The 19,942-nt window shown below is 38.4% G+C and overlaps 1 protein-coding gene across 5 annotated transcripts in view; it reads right to left on the reverse strand.

Annotated features, from left to right (window-relative positions):
- Positions 1-1,811: 1,811 nt before the first annotated feature.
- The window catches only part of evi5b (ecotropic viral integration site 5b), a 69,025-nt gene continuing 50,894 nt past the window's right edge, over positions 1,812-19,942 (reverse strand). For 4 of the 5 annotated variants that reach the window (XM_038306164.1, XM_038306162.1, XM_038306163.1 and 1 more), the window contains 15 exons: positions 13,016-13,240; positions 12,840-12,914; positions 12,628-12,753; positions 12,394-12,537; positions 11,702-11,791; positions 11,488-11,585; positions 11,191-11,251; positions 7,622-7,675; positions 6,773-6,805; positions 6,251-6,391; positions 5,527-5,658; positions 5,317-5,457; positions 4,075-4,233; positions 2,263-2,409; positions 1,812-2,129 (listed from right to left, as the gene is read on the reverse strand). In XM_038306164.1, the coding sequence (XP_038162092.1) occupies positions 1,827-2,129; positions 2,263-2,409; positions 4,075-4,233; positions 5,317-5,457; positions 5,527-5,658; positions 6,251-6,391; positions 6,773-6,805; positions 7,622-7,675; positions 11,191-11,251; positions 11,488-11,585; positions 11,702-11,791; positions 12,394-12,537; positions 12,628-12,753; positions 12,840-12,914; positions 13,016-13,240 (1,929 nt within the window). In that variant the 3' untranslated portion in view covers positions 1,812-1,826. The remainder of the gene's footprint in view (positions 2,130-2,262; positions 2,410-4,074; positions 4,234-5,316; positions 5,458-5,526; positions 5,659-6,250; positions 6,392-6,772; positions 6,806-7,621; positions 7,676-11,190; positions 11,252-11,487; positions 11,586-11,701; positions 11,792-12,393; positions 12,538-12,627; positions 12,754-12,839; positions 12,915-13,015; positions 13,241-19,942) is intronic. The other variant, XM_038306166.1, reaches the window with a different exon arrangement.

The following is a 19,942-nucleotide window of genomic DNA, read 5'->3' on the forward strand; positions in this document are numbered from 1 at the left end:
TGACGTAATTACTTTGCGTGGCCGCTTCCTTTACCGCTGCTCAGACTACTGCCTATGACTACCGCGTACTGTACTCCCTCTCAGCCGTGTTTTAATTAGATTAATTTCACCTTAACTTGATTTCAACCATGGTAAACCGTTGCTGTATTGTGGGCTGTAACAGCGCAACACATGATCGCCATGGGAACAACATAGAAAATGGGTTAACTTTCCACCGCTTTCCTAACTGGAGGCGCAACCACGGAGACCAAGTGTCAGAGATAAAGAGTCGTCGGCTAGCTTGGATCGCGGCTGTAAGACGACCGAACATAACTTTCCACAGTATCCCGATGTCAATGAGAGTGTGTTCCCTGCATTTTGATTCTGGTAAGTTAAAGATGCACGGTTTTATTTTATAGCCTACATTGTTTCTTTCCTTCAAGGTTGGGATCTTTTACGGGAAAATAATAAAAACGGCAGCGGGAAAAGGCTCAAATACGTGAGAAACCCAGAGCGTTTGGGGAGGGTTGGCAGTTAACGTTACTAACTACACCTTTGAAACACATAGCAGCTAGTTAAAAGTACATTACATGTGTGAGTGGTTGTTAGCACTAGCGGTTAGCAGTTGCTAAACTAGCAGGTTCCAGAGCCCGTCTGAGCACAGCTTACCTTTGTACGGATTACTGTGTTCCCACTGTTTGCTGGCTTTATGATCTGCAGCTCCTGAACCCATCCATTCATGAACTGCATATGAGACTCCAAGGACGTGTAGCTTCGGAACTGTTTTGAAGTATAGGCACTCACTCATCGGTGCTCCACTCATTGTTTGGAACTTCATATGGATCCAAATTATTAATAATGCTGATTTTGTCAACATACCGGTCCCTGGCTTCTCTATTTAATGTGTCCCGGTAAATTCCAGATCCCTTTCGGTGTTACTTCTACGTCTCTTCTTTCAACAACAACGTTGTATCAGAGCTATGTTTACGTTCAATATGGCCGCCACGTCCCACAATGCAACGCGGATCCCAAGCCCTATATTAAAATTGCACCAGAATAAAAATATTGGGTGACATTTTTTATTTTTAAGTCTGGAAAAAATATTCTTCCTCTTTAAATCTACACCAGAACTTTTTTAGGGTTTTCATAGCAAAGGGAGAATATAAATATGCACATTACCTGTGAAGTGTTCTATATTACCTTTGGGCACCATTAAAGCTTCTCTGCTTCAGTTAAACACCCACAATCCTTTGCTGCATAGTAACCGCAAAAAACCCACTTAATCAATCACCTTCCTTCCAAAAACAATGAATAAGGTTTAACAAATCAGAACGACGACCATGTGGTTCAAAATGACCAGCAATGACCCACACTGGTATTAATGCTGGTATATATCGTCCATCCTTGCAAAAAAGTATTTAAATTAAAGGTTATAAAGCAAGAAAAACTCCAGGGAGACAGGGGAAAGGTTTTTGCAGTTGTCCTGTTCCTTCCTCACCTCAGTTAAGCTCCAAGTTGCTTTGTTTGTAAAAGAAAAAAAAAAAACAATGTGTGAAAGTTTGAGGCTGTGCTGTGACTAAAAAGAGAAAAACCTTTTTGCATATATAGCCCTGGCTGGTTCATCCACCCACTCTCACATATTCCTAATGAAACCAGTTGAATGTTAAATCAGATAAGGTTTCCTGACTGCGACCATGGCAACGAAAACAAACAACCCATCACCTAAATCTGATTCAGATCATCAGAAATTCGCAAATTGTGGAGGGCCAATGTAAAACTGTAAAATCCAATCAGATCTGTGCGCATTTTAAATCAAAGAAAAAGTCTAAAAACCACAGCATCAAAGTTCAATCATAATAAGAAACAAGCATGAACCCAACTTCTCCTCCTCTACTAGCATTAAAATAAGACTTGAATTTAAATTTGACACCCGTATGTTTCACAAGAGGAGAAATTTCCCTCTGTGGCTGAAAAAGATGAGGTATGTGTGATGCGGTTAGTGCTGGTGAGGGAGATGAGGACATCCAGTGTCTGATGCAGAGCAGGGACTTCACCTGAATCTCCAGCTCTGAGATCTGTTGCTGAAGCTCAGCCATGGCAGCGATGTTGTCAGCTTCCCTCAACCTCACAGCCATCACCTCTTCCTTACTCTGCAAAAAACATCAACACTGCTTGTTTTTTTTGCCCAATTTCACAGGTTGAACTTCACAGTTTAAACCACAACTGAGCTCTGTTGGCTAGCCCTCTGCAGAGGCAATGCTAACAGCTACAGGTTGTTTGTACCTTGCACTCAATCTCAGCCTGCCTCCGCTTGATCTCCTGCAGCTGCGTGTGCAGATCCTTATTTTGGGTGGTCAGCGTCGTCACGCGCTCCTGCAGACAGCGGCTCTCCTGTTCAGCCCGCCGCAGCTGGTTGCTGTGGATCTGATTCTGGAGGAGCAGACAGAAAATAAAGGCATGTTAAATAACGTTACAGATAATCGCTGCCCTCTAATGGTGACTGTATAAAATCACAACAAAAGGAGAAAAGATAAGATGCTGTGGAGTGAATTTTGTTCAATTATTATTATTGAAAATAACATGTTTTCCCGGGTAAATTTGCGTTTTATCAGATTTTCTTTTTTTTTTTTTTTTTTTTTTTTTTTTTTACAGATCTAATAATTCAAATCTCTCTCTTTCAGATGCGTTTTCCATTTTTTTCACATTGTGTTTCACAGCTCTCAGTCGCTTCACTTTACAGGGTTCCTACAGCATAAGGCAAGTTAAATTCAAGACTTTTTAAGACTTTTTAATGCCACTTGAAATAAAAATTTAAGACCAAATTCACAAGAAACACAAGAAAAATCTGCTTGCAACAACTTAACCCAAAGATTTATTTTAACATAAACCACTGCACTAATGTTTCAAATTTTGAAAAGCTTCCCATACAGGAAGAAAGCTAAAAACACACAAATGACAGATATATTTGAACAATTATTTAACTGAATTCACAAACTTTGTTTTAGCAGGGAACAAAACAAATCAGTTTTAAAGTCCCAACATATCCAGTGCTAAGTCTTTTTTGCAGCTATTTTTCTTTGTATCGTTTTCTTAGTATGTTTGATTTGGTGATAAGTGGAGGCGTTGCAGAGACAAGGGTGGAACTAAACTGAGAAATACCGGCTGTTTCTCTGTAACTCCATTTTGACGCTTTGTGTTTCGTGCTTCGCATGTGCGACTCCACTGCCTTAATTCCCATCGTTCTGAGCTTGAATGACTTCTTGCACTAAATCCACTGAGCCTCATGTATGTTCCCTGGTTTTAGCCATGGAGAAAACTCTTGGCTGGAGACAATTTTGGTTACATTTACACTTGCTCATATTTTCCAGACAAAAAGTTAATGGCGCATCTCCCAAATGTCCCGGCCGCAACAACACTTTTATTGGTTCCGCTATCGGGACGGAACCAATGATGGAGAGCCATTTTATTTATTTATTTTTTTTTTATAAAAAGAAAAAAAAAAATGTCAATTTTAACGTTTTATTTAGATTACAAAAATAAATCGTGATAATCCTATTTATGATGTTTTAAAAATTAAGGCCTTAATTTTATTTTGAAGAATTTAATGCATTTTAAGACTTTTTAAGGACCCGCGGGAACCCTGCTTTAAGCCAAATGCAAACAATCCACCTTGACCAATAAAATGCTATCGCCAACGTCCAGCAGACCAATAGAAATGTGACTTCACTCCTCCGTCCAGAGGAGAGCCCGCCCCCAGAGGTGAACAGAATGTGATCTGGAGTCTGAAAAGAACGCAATTGGTAAAACTTGATCCGAAAAATTTTAATAAAATAAAAAAATGCAGCTATAAAATCTAGAAAACAAAAGAAAAAACAGAAAGTTGGAAAGTATTATACCTGTAAAAAAAAAAAAAAAAACATTTGACAAAACATTTAAAAAGTCTGCAATGTGGGAAAAATAAAAACTGAGAAAACAATAAAATAACAATAATGGAAGATAAATCGGCCTCTAGGTTATTATTAAGACTAAATAAGAGTGAAAAAAGTGAAAAGCAAAGTAGAAAAAGATGAGATGATGAAAGATGTGATCTCATACCTGAGTCTCCATCTCTAGGAGCCTCTGTCGCGTCTCTCTGAGCTCAGCCTGGGCCTCGGCCTCTCGCAGCCTGACGCTCATCAGCTCGTCCTGCAGCTCGCTCAGCGTGTTCTTTTTTGGGGTGTCCTTCCAGCGTCCAGCGGTGCGAGCTAGGTGGCGCTGTGGAGACGGGTCCCAATCAGTCTTTTTTCACCACATCACAGAAATAGCAATGCTTCTCTGGACCTAGAACACTTCCACAGCTTTCGCTAAAATCATTTATAGAAATTTCTGCAGTTTTTTTTTAAGCTTTAGACATGAAGTCGATAATAACCAGAGACTGGAGGAATACCTGGATGGACGGACCGGAAAATAAATGAAAGAATTCACAGAAAGATGGACAGATTTCAACATATTTTATAACTGTGTAAATTTTATTGTCCAGAACCTGGAAAAAAAGAACATTCCAGCGTTTTCCAGATGAGTCAGAAGCGTTTTTAGAGATAATCTAAAGCCCATTCAGTCGAATAATACATGCACCAAGTGGCGGCCTAGTGATTAGGGCATAGGGCTTTGAATCCTGAGGCTGTGAGTTCGATCCCCCACTCCCACAGACTGCCACTCCCCGAGTCCCTGAGCAAGACCCTTAACCCCACACTGCAAAAACCATCTAAAAATGAGAAAAAATGTCTTAAATTAAGTGTATTTACAATTCTTTTAAGTAGGTAAATAAGATAATTTGCCAATGAAGTGAGTATTTTAGTCTTAAAATAAGATAATTCGATAATATTTACTTAAAATAAGACAGTGCAATTGTGTTTTCTTATTTTAAATGTAAATTGCCTGTAAACCTCCTCAATTCAAGAAAAATGCACTAATTGCAAGAAAAAATGACTTATTTAGATTTCAATTTTTTGCAGTGACACTGCTCCCCGGGCGCCGCACAGTTGCAACCCATTGCTCCCCAAGGGGAGGGGTTAAATGCAGAGAAGTAATTTCCCTCTGGGATTATTAGAGTATAAAAAAAATACAGAAACAAAATACAAAAAAAAATATCTTGTTAATTTAATGCTTATAGACGTCTGGACTAATCTGATCACTGCTATACTTTATATTGGTAATGTTATCTTATTCCAACTGCAATCTCCTTACACTGTTGTAAGCTGTATGCAACAAAATGTCGTTTTGTTGCATACAGAGAGACAATAAAGTTTGTCTAAGTCTAAGACTGTTGAACGTGTGAGTCTGCATGCAGCTGCTCACCTGCCAGTGCTCCTCCAGATTTCTGACTTGTTGTCTCAGTTCTTTCAGCCCGGTCAGAGCCTCCGCTTCCCTCAGCTTCACCCCAATCAGCTCGTCTTGGAGTCGCGCCACATTAGTGTCATCTGGTAGTGAGGAGTTCCTCTAGAAAAATGAAAAAAGGTTGAGCAGGAGAAGCCTGTTCTGTTTGCACGTGTAAAAAAAACATCTTACCTTCTCCATGTCCAGGATTTTATCTTGCATTTCTTTGAGCGCACACTGGGACTCCGCCTCTTTCAGCCGGGCCTGGACCAGCTCCTTCTCCAGCTGCAGAACGGACTCCTCGGAGAAGCGAGGCGGTCCCTTCTGGAACCCAAACAGGACGACGGTCAGAGCGAAGGGCAAAGCCTCGCTGAGCTTAATAAACCCTCTCAGTTCCAGTTTTCATGTCTCATCACTAATTCATGTCTATTTACTGTTAAACAAGACAGCAGATTATGTAAAGCAGTGTAATGACAGCACATTATGGTGTGGAATCCAGACATGAATATTTAACAACTCCAGAAACGAACAGAGAGGATTCTGGGAGCATGGAGGTGGGGGCTGCTTACAGATTCATGAACACAGACAGTAAAACGGTGCCTAACATGTGTAGACCTGTGTACCCATCTGGATTCATGCATACCCCAAACAGATGGCTGCCTGACACCCATGAGTGAGGTGATAAGACCCCGCCTTCCACCCCCCCCCCACATAGGGGCTTCAGCCTGAAATGCAAAAAGCTGAAATCCCTTCACTGACGACTGATTGTATCATTATAGACGTGCAATTTATGCATTGAAACCCCCAAAAAAGATCAGTTAGAAATCTGTTTAAAACACACACATCTGCAACCTACACCTAAAGCTTCGCCGCGGCGTCCCTCCAGCGAGGTCATCCGCCTTCCCCCCCTCCTTACCGCTTGTGGCTGCTGCTGCTTGATGGTTTTCTTGGCCTGCTCCAGCTGAGCAGCGGCCTCCTCGTACTGCTGTTTGACTGTGGCCAGCTCCCGCTTGACCAGGTAGTTTTCCTCTGCCTCTTGGGCTCGAGTCACTTGTCCCTTTTGGACATAAGCAACCGAGGAGCAGTTGGAATGAGCACGGCAGGAAGTGAAACGGAAAAGGGTGGGATGGGTGGGCAAATCAAAACAGAGGTTGGGGTGAGGTTTTCATGCTTGTTTTAACACTAGCAACTGTCATTCCTGTTAAGGTTTCGATTTCCGATTGTTTTATTCGGTCCAACATGCCTTAATGTGGAGTTTCATGCACTGAATGAACAATGTTATCAGTTGCGATGTGATTTAGCTCTTTATTCATCAACGTTCATTAGATTTTGATCGTTACCTGACAATAATTTAGCTTAAGAGGTAAGCATGCAGTGCAAAAATGGAGAGAGGGAAAGAAAAAGGACTTAAACGGTTAGAGAAAATAAGGAAATATACCTGAATCAATCTATCTGCCAAGGAAGCACTTTCCTACAAAACAGAAATATCAACAGAGACAGCAGAGAGAGAGACAAACCAAAGGACAGTTAAAGCACAAAAAAGAACAACTGATTGTTTCAAAGAAGAAATGCAATGTTCGTTTTCCCTCCAGAGACAATAGTTTAGGTCCTGAAAACGATGACGCTCAAACGTAAAGGTAGAAAAAGGAACATTGCATGCAGGCGTGGTGAAAAAAGGGAAACTAAGCTGGTGACAAAGTAAGATGAGTGACTCTGCACACAGAAGAAAGCTACAAACACTACAGTGAATAGTTAGAGCGGGTTTAACTGAGCAGAAGCGTCTCATCCAGGTTTTTTAATGGCTCCAGATGGCGACAGGTTAAATGTGAAAAAGGTTCCAGTCTGCAGGTCAAAGAGCAGCAGTTTGTGTCGACATGTTCAGAGCTCCGAGGTTCCTTGGGGAAGCAGCAGCCCAGCAGACACCCCGGTTATCCTCATGCACGGTGCAGCGTGTGCGCCCCCTCAGGAAACATGAGGAACAGCTACACCCAGCATGCAGTGCTCCAAGCAGCATTTCATGTCAAAAAGCAGCCCTCAGATTCAACTCCCTGCTTCACAAAGTAATATCTGAGGAGATCTCAGCATTCTCAACCTGAGGTTTAAAGACGGTTATCAGGAAATACGTCCATCTGAATGGATTTAAAGAACAAGAAATCCATCGGGTATCCATCAGTACTGCTAACAAAGGCTGGTTAGTGCAAGAAAAGGCTCGGTGTGTGAACGAACAAAGCCGGATGGATTATTGGTGAGAGAGGAGAGGTTTGTGTTTTTGCTGTGAGGAACTCACCTTCTCCAGTGTGTCTATCCTCTGCTTCAGGAGCCTGTTCTCCGTCCGCAATCTCTGCAAAACAAAGACAGAAACACAACCGATACGCTCATCAGCCACAACAAGAGGCTCCTGACAGGGAAATAAAAAAGTATTTTATTATAACTGGTGGAATGACTACTGGGGAAATTAATCAAACTAGAACTAGATTGTTAGATCTTTACTTTTTAGGTGGAGTTTATTTCCTTCCACTTCTCAATAAACCACCCAAAATACCCCCAAAAAAACACAACAGTCGTATGAATAAGCGATTGATACGGAAGAGGATTAGAGCCACTGGAAAAAAAAAAAAGTTAGCTGATTTTTAAATTTTATTTTAGTTTATTATGGGAAAAAAGTCAGAATTCTGACTTTTTTCTTAGAATTCTTACTTTATTCTCAGAATTCTGACTTTAATCTAAAAATTCGGACTTTTTTTTATTGTCAGAATTCAGTCAGAATTCTGACTTTTTTCTCAGAATTCTGACTTTTTTCTCAGAATTCTGACTTTATTCTCAGAATTCTGACTTTGATCTAAAAATTCTGACTTTTTTTATTGTCAGAATTCAGTCAGAATTCTGACTTTAATCTCAGATTTCTTACTTTAATCTCAAAATTCTGACTTTAATCTCAAAGTTATTGTCAGAATTCAGTCAGAATTCTGACTTTAATCTCAGAATTCTGACTTTATTCTCAGAATTCTGACTTTAATCTAAAAATTCTGACTTTTTTTTATTGTCAGAATTCAGTCAGAATTCTGACTTTAATCTAAAAATTCTGACTTTTTTTTATTGTCAGAATTCAGTCAGAATTCTGACTTTAATCTCAGATTTCTTACTTTAATCTCAAAATTCTGACTTTAATCTCAAAGTTATTGTCAGAATTCAGTCAGAATTCTGACTTTAATCTAAAAATTCTGACTTTTTTTATTGTCAGAATTCAGTCAGAATTCTGACTTTAATCTCAAAATTCTGACTTTTTTTATTGTCAGAATTCAGTCAGAATTCTGACTTTAATCTCAGATTTCTTACTTTATTCTCAAAATTCTGACTTTAATCTCAAAGTTCTGACTTTTTTTTATTGTCAGAATTCAGTCAGATTTCTTACTTTAATCTCAAAATTCTGACTTTAATCTCAAAGTTCTGACTTTTTTTATTGTCAGAATTCAGTCAGAATTCTGACTTTAATCTCAGATTTCTTACTTTAATCTCAAAATTCTGACTTTAACCTAAAAATTCTGACTTTTTTTTATTGTCAGAATTCAGTCAGATTTCTTACTTTAATCTCAGAATTCTGACTTTAATCTCAGAATTCTGACTTTTTTTTATTATCAGAATTCAGTCAGAATTCTGACTTTTTTCTCAGAATTCTGACTTTTTTCTCAGAATTCTGACTTTATTCTCAGAATTCTGACTTTAATCTAAAAATTCTGACTTTTTTTATTGTCAGAATTCAGTCAGAATTCTGACTTTAATCTCAGATTTCTTACTTTAATCTCAAAATTCTGACTTTAATCTCAAAGTTCTGACTTTTTTTTATTGTCAGAATTCAGTCAGATTTCTTACTTTAATCTCAAAATTCTGACTTTAATCTCAACGTTCTGACTTTTTTTATTGTCAGAATTCAGTCAGAATTCAGAATTTAATCTCAGAATTCTGACTTTTTTCTCAGAATTCTGACTTTATTCTCAGAATTCTGACTTTAATCTAAAAATTCTGACTTTTTTTATTGTCAGAATTCAGTCAGAATTCTGACTTTAATCTCAGATTTCTTACTTTAATCTCAAAATTCTGACTTTAATCTCAAAGTTCTGACTTTTTTTATTGTCAGAATTCAGTCAGAATTCTGACTTTAATCTCAAAATTCTGACTTTAATCTCAAAATTCTGACTTTTTTTTATTGTCAGAATTCAGTCAGAATTCTGACTTTAATCTCAGATTTCTTACTTTAATCTCAAAATTCTGACTTTAATCTCAAAGTTCTGACTTTTTTTTATTGTCAGAATTCAGTCAGAATTCTGACTTTAATCTCAGATTTCTTACTTTAATCTCAAAATTCTGACTTTAATCTCAAAGTTCTGACTTTTTTTATTGTCAGAATTCAGTTAGATTTCTTACTTTAATCTCAAAATTCTGACTTTTTTTATTGTCAGAATTCAGTCAGATTTCTTACTTTAATCTCAGAATTCTTACTTTAATCTCAAAATTCTGACTTTAATCTAAAAATTCTGACTTTTTTTTATTGTCAGAATTCAGTCAGAATTCTGACTTTTTTCTCAGAATTCTGACTTTTTTCTCAGAATTCTGACTTTATTCTCAGAATTCTGACTTTAATCTAAAAATTCTGACTTTTTTTATTGTCAGAATTCAGTCAGAATTCTGACTTTAATCTCAGATTTCTTACTTTAATCTCAAAATTCTGACTTTAATCTCAAAGTTATTGTCAGAATTCAGTCAGAATTCTGACTTTAATCTCAGAATTCTGACTTTATTCTCAGAATTCTGACTTTAATCTAAAAATTCTGACTTTTTTTTATTGTCAGAATTCAGTCAGAATTCTGACTTTAATCTCAAAATTCTGACTTTAATCTCAAAATTCTGACTTTTTTTTATTGTCAGAATTCAGTCAGAATTCTGACTTTAATCTCAGATTTCTTACTTTAATCTCAAAATTCTGACTTTAATCTCAAAGTTCTGACTTTTTTTTATTGTCAGAATTCAGTCAGATTTCTTACTTTAATCTCAAAATTCTGACTTTAATCTCAAAGTTCTGACTTTTTTTATTGTCAGAATTCAGTCAGAATTCTGACTTTAATCTCAGATTTCTTACTTTAATCTCAAAATTCTGACTTTAACCTAAAAATTCTGACTTTTTTTTATTGTCAGAATTCAGTCAGATTTCTTACTTTAATCTCAGAATTCTGACTTTAATCTAAAAATTCTTACTTTTTTTTATTGTCAGAATTCAGTCAGAATTCTTACTTTTTTCTCAGAATTCTGACTTTTTTCTCAGAATTCTGACTTTATTCTCAGAATTCTGACTTTAATCTAAAAATTCTGACTTTTTTTATTGTCAGAATTCAGTCAGAATTCTGACTTTAATCTCAGATTTCTTACTTTAATCTCAAAATTCTGACTTTAATCTCAAAGTTCTGACTTTTTTTATTGTCAGAATTCAGTCAGATTTCTTACTTTAATCTCAAAATTCTGACTTTAATCTCAAAGTTCTGACTTTTTTTATTGTCAGAATTCAGTCAGAATTCAGAATTTAATCTCAGAATTCTGACTTTTTTATTGTCAGAATTCAGTCAGAATTCTGAGAAAAAAGTCAGATTTTCGATTGTTTTATTGGGTCCAACATACCGTAATGTGGAGTTTCTGCACCGACTAAACATTATCAGTTTGACTGAACTGACTGTAGACCCTTAAAATGTAATTTGTTTGAAATCGGATAAAATAAACTGAAAATAGTATTTAAAAAGAAGAGAAATGATCAACTGTATTGGCATATTTTGTATTTGGATGCGACATTGTTTAAAGGTTCCTACTCACCTTAATCTCCACCTGTTCTTCCATCTCTTTCGTTTTGATTGTAGTGTAATCCTTCTCTAACCTGGAAAATTTGAGATAAAATATTTCATTATTCAAAGTTTAAACTGTAACACAGAGACGATACGGGTCTGAGCAATCCTTCCGTCTTTATTAACAGCCTTTTCTGGGCAAATCCATAAAGTGTCGCTGCTCTTAGCCTCTTTAACGTATATGTGACAATAAACAGATCTGTAACCAGAAACGATTCCATCTAATAATGTAATCTATTCAGAGTTAAAAGATGACAGAAATGCTCACTTCTTCATTTTCTTGACGTTGTATTTAACTTGATAGGCAGCCTGGATGACCTTATCTGGTCCGCTGTCCAACTGATGTGGGATGACCTTTTGGAAGTACTGAAACCCATGAGAAGAAACATGAGGCAGGATGACTTTTCAGCCTGATGCTGGGTCCGCCAGAGTTGATGTTGGGGGGGAGGGGGGTAAACTTAATGAAATGTGACCATACACACCTGTAACATTCCCTCCATGTCCAGCTGGATGAGTTCAGCCTGATTCATCTGAAGGATGGCCAGCCCCACGCGGAAAACAATCTCCAAACCCTGAAGACCAAAACAATGAACTACTCTCATATTTAGGATAAGGCAAGCTAAGTAGTGATTTAATCAAAAAATAAATCTTCAAATCATTGTGTATTTGGATTATAAAAACCAACTGTCATTTTTCTAGATTCTTTGTGTTTTTTAAGCAACAATGGTGCAATCATGCTTGATTTTTTCAACTTGAAGAATCTGCAGCAATGGTAATGACAATAATATATTGTTTTTTTTTTTATCTTTTCATATTGTAATCAGGGGCTTCCTAAAAACTCCTAACTGCACTTTGGGCACCTTGCTTTATAGGCACCACAGAAAGTGTGATGTACAGAGTTCTCCAGCAGGTGGCAGTATTGCACTACCTATTTATTTTACATTACCATTATTTAACATGTTTTTTCTTTATGAAGTTCTCTTGAAACTCTTCCAAAATTCCAGTTTTATTGTAAGACAACAATCTGATGCAAAAGAAAAGTTAAAGTTCTGTGAGGATTATTTTTTAGTTAAATTACAAATAAAAACCGACTAGCAGAAGCCATTGATTAACCGGCACCACCGAGTCCAAAACACTTCTTTTGGAAAGAGTTGAGCCACTTGTTTCGACTGACCTCACACATGAAGATATCAAAAATCCTTGTGGCTACAGGCAAAGGGAAGGAGGTGAGGAAGATGGTGAGGAACCAGGAGGAGGCGTACATGGAGGTATGGAAGCTCTGAGCCTGGAAATGAATGTGAAGCTCTGGAAGCTGCTCCTGTTGATTCACAAACGAAACATTTCCATCGTCACATCAATCCAAACAGCAGTTCTCTCTCTTACAGGGGTTTCCAGATGCTGGGTCTACCTGGATCATGCTTTCAAACTGGTACATGCAAAGTCCCAGTTCAGCCATACTGGGCTTGAAGAGCTCTCGCAATCTGTAGTCCTGCATGAGCTTCACAAACACACTGAAGGCCTCCTCCTCTGGCATCTAGAACAAACCAGACACGTAGCATCAACACAAGAGGAATCGTTGCTGATTGATGAGCTGTTAAATCGTTTCAATGAGGTTAATACCTGCATGAGCAGCAAACCGACAATGAATGCACTTCCTTGGCAGTAGCCCACCTCACGATCCACCAGAGAATAGGCCTGAGGGATAAAAAGAGACATCCTGGAGTTATCAAATACTCTCTGATTAGCTTCTTTCACCTAATTGATGTTGTTGTTTCAGGTTGGAGGAGGAGGTCTACCTTCATGACGTTGAAGAGCACCTCCTGGCCCAGGCTGTCCTTCTCCTTGAAGAACTCGTGTTCGGGATAAGTGCGAGCGATGTCCCTGCGAATGAGCTTCTCGCAGGGCGAGGTCATCTTAAGGAGCTCAGAGTACTGATCTTTGATGGGCAGGTTCTGGGCGTTACACAACAACTGCCAAACAATTGCTCGAAAGTGGTGGGGAATCCCTTTCCTGACGAGATCCTGCAAAGAATATTAAGAGATGAAAGGATCCATGTTTATCGCAGAGAAATCAGCTGCAAACCAAAGCAAATAAAGAAATAAGTTTTAGACTCGATCGGCAACTGGCCAAAGTAAGGCGGCAACTGGTTAAGCAGACAGAGACACTCTTCAGTGCAAAATGCGTTACTGTAGAAAGAGGATAAAAAGGCCAGTTTTAGCATCAGTGCTGTCTGCTCAAAATGTTTGGAAAATCCATGGTGACAGCTGTGTTAGTGGTGTTAAGGGCGGGTTATCCTCCCGCAGCAGTGTGTCGCAGTGAGCTTGTCGCATATATTTTTGATTTAAACCCAATATTGAAGCGCAACTATGTTATTCCACGCCACAACGCCAGAGCGACAACCAGCAACTAGCTGTGGGTCTAGATACGGCCGAGGCGGTGAGGAAGTGGGGGCAAGTTTGTGCAACAATGGAGGGACATGAGGGCCAAAAAGAGCAGGAATCCAGGTGGAAAAAGGGTCCCAGCGTTCTCGCGCACCTCGCTCTGCTAGCTGGTCCATCTACACGAGTCGTTTTCCACAATGGCGGTCATACAAACAAAACAAGCAGGTAAGTTACCAAACAGAAAATGCGCATAATGTAGAGCAGACATAGATTTGACCAATCAGAGGCCTCCTGTCTACGGGCACCTACAATTTTGGAGACGTGCAGCAGAGTCGCTGCGGAAGGGGCGGGACATATCTGTGTTTACTGCGATGCAGACAACCTGGTTTCTGAGTATAAATCAGCCTTTAGTCTTGCTAACCTTGCTATCTGCTAACATAGGCTGCTTAAAGGGATGTCTACTCAAAATTTCTTTGGAAGTATTAATGAAATCCTGTTATAAAGGAGGGGCAATAAAAAAACAAAACAAAAAAAGAAATGGATGTGGTACTGTTCTTTTGCGCATCACAATATAGATAGAATATGTGTTATCAAATCAGATTAAATTTGTAAAAGAAGGTCAAAGTTAGAGATGAAAATATCTATACATCTCCACAGAATCACTATTTAATTTTCACCAGAAATGCAGTTTTAGTAAAAATACTAACATTCTCCATAGAAACCTTTCCCTGAATCAAACCATCTGTGCTGAATAATGCTTCTGAACAAAGAGAGATAAATCAACGTCTAAACAAACAAAAAGAAAACTCCCTGTGGGTGAATCTGTGACCCAAACACCTGCAGTGGACTCTTTGAACCCCCAAAAAGGTCTCGTTTTCCCGCAGCACTGTTTATTATTCCGACTGTAGTGAAGGAGGACCCAGCTCATTTTGGCTGAGGCGTGCATTTTTAAAAACCTTCCTGAGAGGAAACCCATGACTCATGTACGGAAGAGGATTGGGGCCACTGAAAAAAAAAAAAAAAGTTAACTGATTTTAAAATTTTATTTCAGTTTAACATGGGAAAAAAGTCAGAATTCTGACTTTTTCTCAGAATTCTGACTTTAATCTCAGAATTCTGACTTTAATCTCAGAATTCTGGCTTTAATCTCAGAATTCTGACTTTAAAGTCAGAATTCTGAGGAAAAACGTCAGAATTCTGAGGAAAAACGTCAGAATTCTGAGGAAAAACGTCAGAATTCTGAGGAAAAAAGTCAGAATTCTGAGATTAAAGTCAGAATTCTGACTTTTTTCTCCATACTAAACTGAAATAAAATTTAGAAAATCAGTTAACTTTTTTTTTTTCCCACTGGCCCTAATCCTCCTCCGTACTCATGCAAAACTACTGTTAGTTTAGCTTCATTTAAAATACGTTTAAAGTGCGATTAGATTTACATTTAGGAGCCAGATTTTGAGTGAAGTAACAAAGAAGGAATGGAGAGAAGGATACTGGCGTCACTAATTACACCGTTAAGCCAACAGTTTGATTATACCATCTCAGTTTGTGTCTGTATCCCATAATAACAGTCTCCACTGACAAATATAATTCAATGAAGCACTCTAGCCTCTTGTTTACATATATTACTGCTGATATAAGTTCATTTAGCAATTTCCTGTGCGAACAGGGAACACTGGACTTTCCTGCTGAGATGACAGCATATGATGGTGTGGGAGTGTGTGTGATTCTGGTGAGCCCAGGCTGCATCTGGAGCAGAGGTCTGTCCACCCATGCAGGCTTTCAGCAGGGGGGGGGGGATCCCTCTCCCCTCAGCAGAGGCTTGGAGAAGACAATCTGTGCTTTGTTCAGAGAAAGAACAGGGCTGCGTCTCATATCAGCTGTTTTAACAAAAGCTGCTTTCTTCCATTTCTTCACCCTCAGTGTAACGTGCAACACTCAAAGTGACTCGTAACGTGATCAATATCTTAACACTTGGCCAGTATGAGAGGATGATAAGAAATAAAAACTGCATGACATAAAGAGAAAAATAAAAACAAGGTAATCATCATATATCATCAATAAATATATTCCTTGTGTTTGATAAAGACTAAAAGAAAATAACCTCTAAATACTTTTTCTTGTACTATTGTAAAACAGAGTCTAACCAGGTGATTTTAACATGACTTTAAGAAATAAACTGGATTTTTTTTTTATGTCAAGTCAGAATTGAATCCTGCAGATTCTCTCCTTCTCTCTGTGAACCTGTTTCTGTTCATGACAATTTTTATCTCTTAGAGGAAGGAACCAACCTGAGGAAGTAAACCTCCGTTTATGTAAATCTGCCTTTTGACAGAATTAGACTCTATATTTGTTGCCTTTGTAGTGTTTTAAGGCACAAGCATCTTACTAGTCGAGAAATGACAATATCTTAACTTCTTTAATTAGAGCAAAATTAAGAATAAGGGGAAAAATATCAATTTAGGTAAAAACAGACGAGATAAAGCTTTATTAATATAGGTTATAAATCAATAAAGGTATGTACTTCCTATACGTAATTTGTAATCTTAAAACCTTTTTTTTATTAAGTCATTAATAATGGATTATGACATGCAGGAAAAAAAACATTTCAAAATAAAAATGGATCTGATCAAACACATTTTAATGAAGTAAAAGAAGTATCTGGTCCATGAAAATGTCTTATGATGAATCTGTGTAAAATATCTGCTTATCTGGTAAAAATGTGCGATGTTTTATTCTGTTATCGAGCTGCAGGGAAGGTCACTTCCTACTTTTCCACTGGTTTGTAATGTTCATCTGTCTTATTATCGGTCTAAAGTGCCTTTATAACTAAGGGAAGGAGCAATGGAAGGGGCTCATGGGTTTGTTTTGTTAGCTTGGTGAGCAGTCAGCTGATTAGCAGGTCCCTGCATTCGATGTGTGACACAGCAGAACAAAGTGGGAGCTAATCTCTACAGAACGCCGCCATTGGGATGTTTGTGTTCATTTAGTCCAGGCGTCCAGTCTGTCCTTGAGGGCTGCTGTCCTGCAGGTTTTAAAGGTTTCTCTGCTTTAAACACAGCTGATTCTGAGGACGGCAGTTCAGCAAAAGCCTGATAATCAACTATCAATGTAATTCAGCTGTGCTCGAGCAGGAAAACCTCTAAAACCATCAGGACAGCGGCCCTCGAGGACCAACTTTGGGGATGCCTGATTTAGCACATATTTAAGCTGGTGGCAACAACTTGTATTGTCCAGGAGGTTTTCTATTTTATTAATGCAGATACCGAAGCTTAAATGACATTTTAAGTGTTCCTTTCATGCGGTAGCATTAGCGTATAGCATTAGCACAGCCAACATGGGGCATTGTTTGCCATTTTTTCTTCCCCCGCCCATCAAGTCTATCTGTATCGTAGGGGAAGGTACTTCTAATAAAAAAAAAAGAATAATGAATTTATAACTCTTGTGTTTTTGCCTGGTGGCTTTCCTGGACATCCTCACCATGTTTGGGTTTATAACGTCCAGCAGCGGGTCGTTGTTTTGGTCAGGTGTTCAGCTGTAAGGAGAAGGAGGAGCTAATACAACAAATGTGTACAACTGCAGAAAATTCTAATGGGAAAGATTATATAAGTTAGGATAGGTAAGTATTTCCAGAACAACATTTTTAAGAATTTATTATATCAAACCTAGACCATTATGATGATCCTATATTATCTTAACTTTTAAAGATATAGAGGACAATGTTTTATTTCCGGGTGGAATCTTTATCAGTGATCCTCTAATTGTCAATCATTCTGGTGATATGTTTACGTCCTACATGCTCGTCACATTAGCTATCGTTTTCTACACATACGCACTTTCAGACGTATATCTGTGGTGAGCTACGGTTTCAGACAGTCATTGAAGCTCACATTTCTCACCGCGGTTCTCTGAAAATGGCCGAGGGTCGTAGGAGAAAAAGTGTCTACGAAGTGTAAGAAGAAAGCTCAGAAAGCTTTGCACAGAGAGCTCTCCTCGCAAAGCATTATGGGATTTTCTGTCACAGCAGCCCGCTGTTAGCGACAGTAGCAGCTAATACCAAAGATGGCGCAGGCAGCGTGCAGTGGAGGAGGAGTTTGGGCCTTTCAGATAGGAAGCGATTTGCGCTGCGCTGGCCGCGGGGTTCAGCGCATTTGCGCTGCGCTGCACCGGCTGGGTTGCCGGGTCTAGTCATTTGTTTGTTGTTCCAGCTTTTGGTCAGCAGCAAATATGTATCTGACCCATGCTAAGAAGCAAGCGCTAGCACTAGCCCTGCTAGTTCGAAGAAAAAGAGCAGCAAGAAAGAAGAGGCTGTGGGTGCACTAAACACTCAGGTCCAGAGAGCAGCTTGGGGAGTTCCCGCTTGTGAAAGAAATTGCAAACTTGTGTCATATAGTTCGGGGAATTCAGACACACACAGTATAAGCTTTTCCTCCATTTTGCATCCTGGTCTTTCCAGCCGATGGTTTCTATTGGCCACGCGTGCATTCGTCACAGCGCGCCGCTGTCAAAGTTCAACATAGTTCAACTTTGACCTGGCCTATGCGCAAGCTTGCGAAGCGGTGCGCTGCGCTGTGCTTGCGCTTTGCTCGACGCAGCGATAAACCGCCCTGGCGCGGCGCAAGCCATTGAAAAGAATGGGTTTCACAGCGCAGCAGTGCGGTCGTCGCAGCCTGTCTGAAAGGCCCATTAAGTGACCAACAGGAAGCAATGGTGAGCTTGTATGACCTATGAGAAAAACAACTTTGAAACAGAGCGTGCACGAGGAGAAATGGGTTGTGCATTCTCTCGCACGCGGAAAATCCTCCACAATATTAATATAATAATTATCCATTAGTGTTACTTGACTAGCCAGCCATCAGTTGGGGGATCTAAACACATACAGCTCTTTTTTTTTTTAGAGCTGTGTGTCTTTTAAAGTTTCTCTTCCCTAAAGCCAGCTGATCAGCAGTGTGCAGTAACAGTTGGGTAAACAGCACTAATGTGTTATTCTATGCTCTATAAACAGCAGTCCCCAAACATTTCAGCCTGGAGTCCAAAAATAATAATGCAAAAGCCTGGCGACCCTCTGGAAAATAATTACATTAATTATATAACTTAGCTTTTAAAGGATTTTTAAAAACACATTTTTCGAAATTTAATTATTTTAATGCATCATTTGAAATGTTTTTCATTTAAACCACTGAAAATAATGAATTATTTTCAGTGGAAAATAATGTTAATAATGAATTATTTTCAGTGGATTTGTGATTATTTAAATTAACATTTACTAATTTAATTATACACATTACAATTTAATAGTATATTGAATTATGTATTAGAAAAAAATGTTTCATCTACCGGTACTTACTTCATGGTACATTTATCAATTTCACAGGAAATTTGCATGAATGTATTTTATGATATCTTTTGGTCCCTCCATATAGGGGCCCCTCAGGGATCATATAACAATGATAGTGAAAACCTTCTTGTGATCTCCACTTTGGGAACCCCTGCTCTACGGGACAAGAAACATCTGCTAACCCGGGCACTTTCTCTGGCATCTTATTAAAACTAATATTTTTCTGTGACTACATAAAAACCTTGAACCAGCCTAATCGCCTCAACAGCAGCAGCTTTCATGTCAACTAGAAAAAGGTACTGAGAACAAAACCACATCTTGGATTTTGCTGACAAGTACAGAATAACCAACGTTTCTTCCGTCACAAAACAACCGCCAGATTTCTCTGTAAGCCAGGCGGGAAGAAAGCTGCCATTCTGTGAGGGAATCACAATGGAAAAACGATCTAGAAATAAGTAAAAATGTCTTAAATTATGTGCATTTACCGCTAATTTCAGTCGGTAAATGAGATAGTTTGAGAGTATTTTTACTCTTAGAATAAGATAATCAGATAATATGCACTTGAAATAAGACAATGTAATAGTGTTTTCTTATTTTAAGTGAAAATTGTCTTGTTCCATTGGCAAAATGTCTCTTTTACCTCCTCAAACCAACAACAAATGCACTTATTTTAAGAAAAAAATGACTATTATCTGACTAATTATCTAGTTTTCGTTTTTTCCAGTGCAGCGATTCTGAATAATATCCCTGCTTTGTTTTTACTAATTTGTTGACGGCCACTCCTACTGAATTGCATAATAACAAGGCTGATGCTAACAGAGTATTTATGTTACTTCCCTTTTAACACTTAGTAACAAAAAAACAACCAACGTGTACTCTTGCAGAGGAGTCTGACTCCATCTTTATCCTAGAGAAGTTCACACATGAACTTAACATCTCTTAAAATGTGTTTTATATGCAATAAAAACGAACAAAAGGAACAAAACAGACTTTAAATGAACCAAAACTAT

The sequence above is a fragment of the Cyprinodon tularosa genome, unplaced genomic scaffold (assembly GCF_016077235.1).
Source record: "Cyprinodon tularosa strain WSP-4 unplaced genomic scaffold, ASM1607723v1 ctg574, whole genome shotgun sequence".
Lineage (NCBI taxonomy): Eukaryota > Metazoa > Chordata > Actinopteri > Cyprinodontiformes > Cyprinodontidae > Cyprinodon > Cyprinodon tularosa.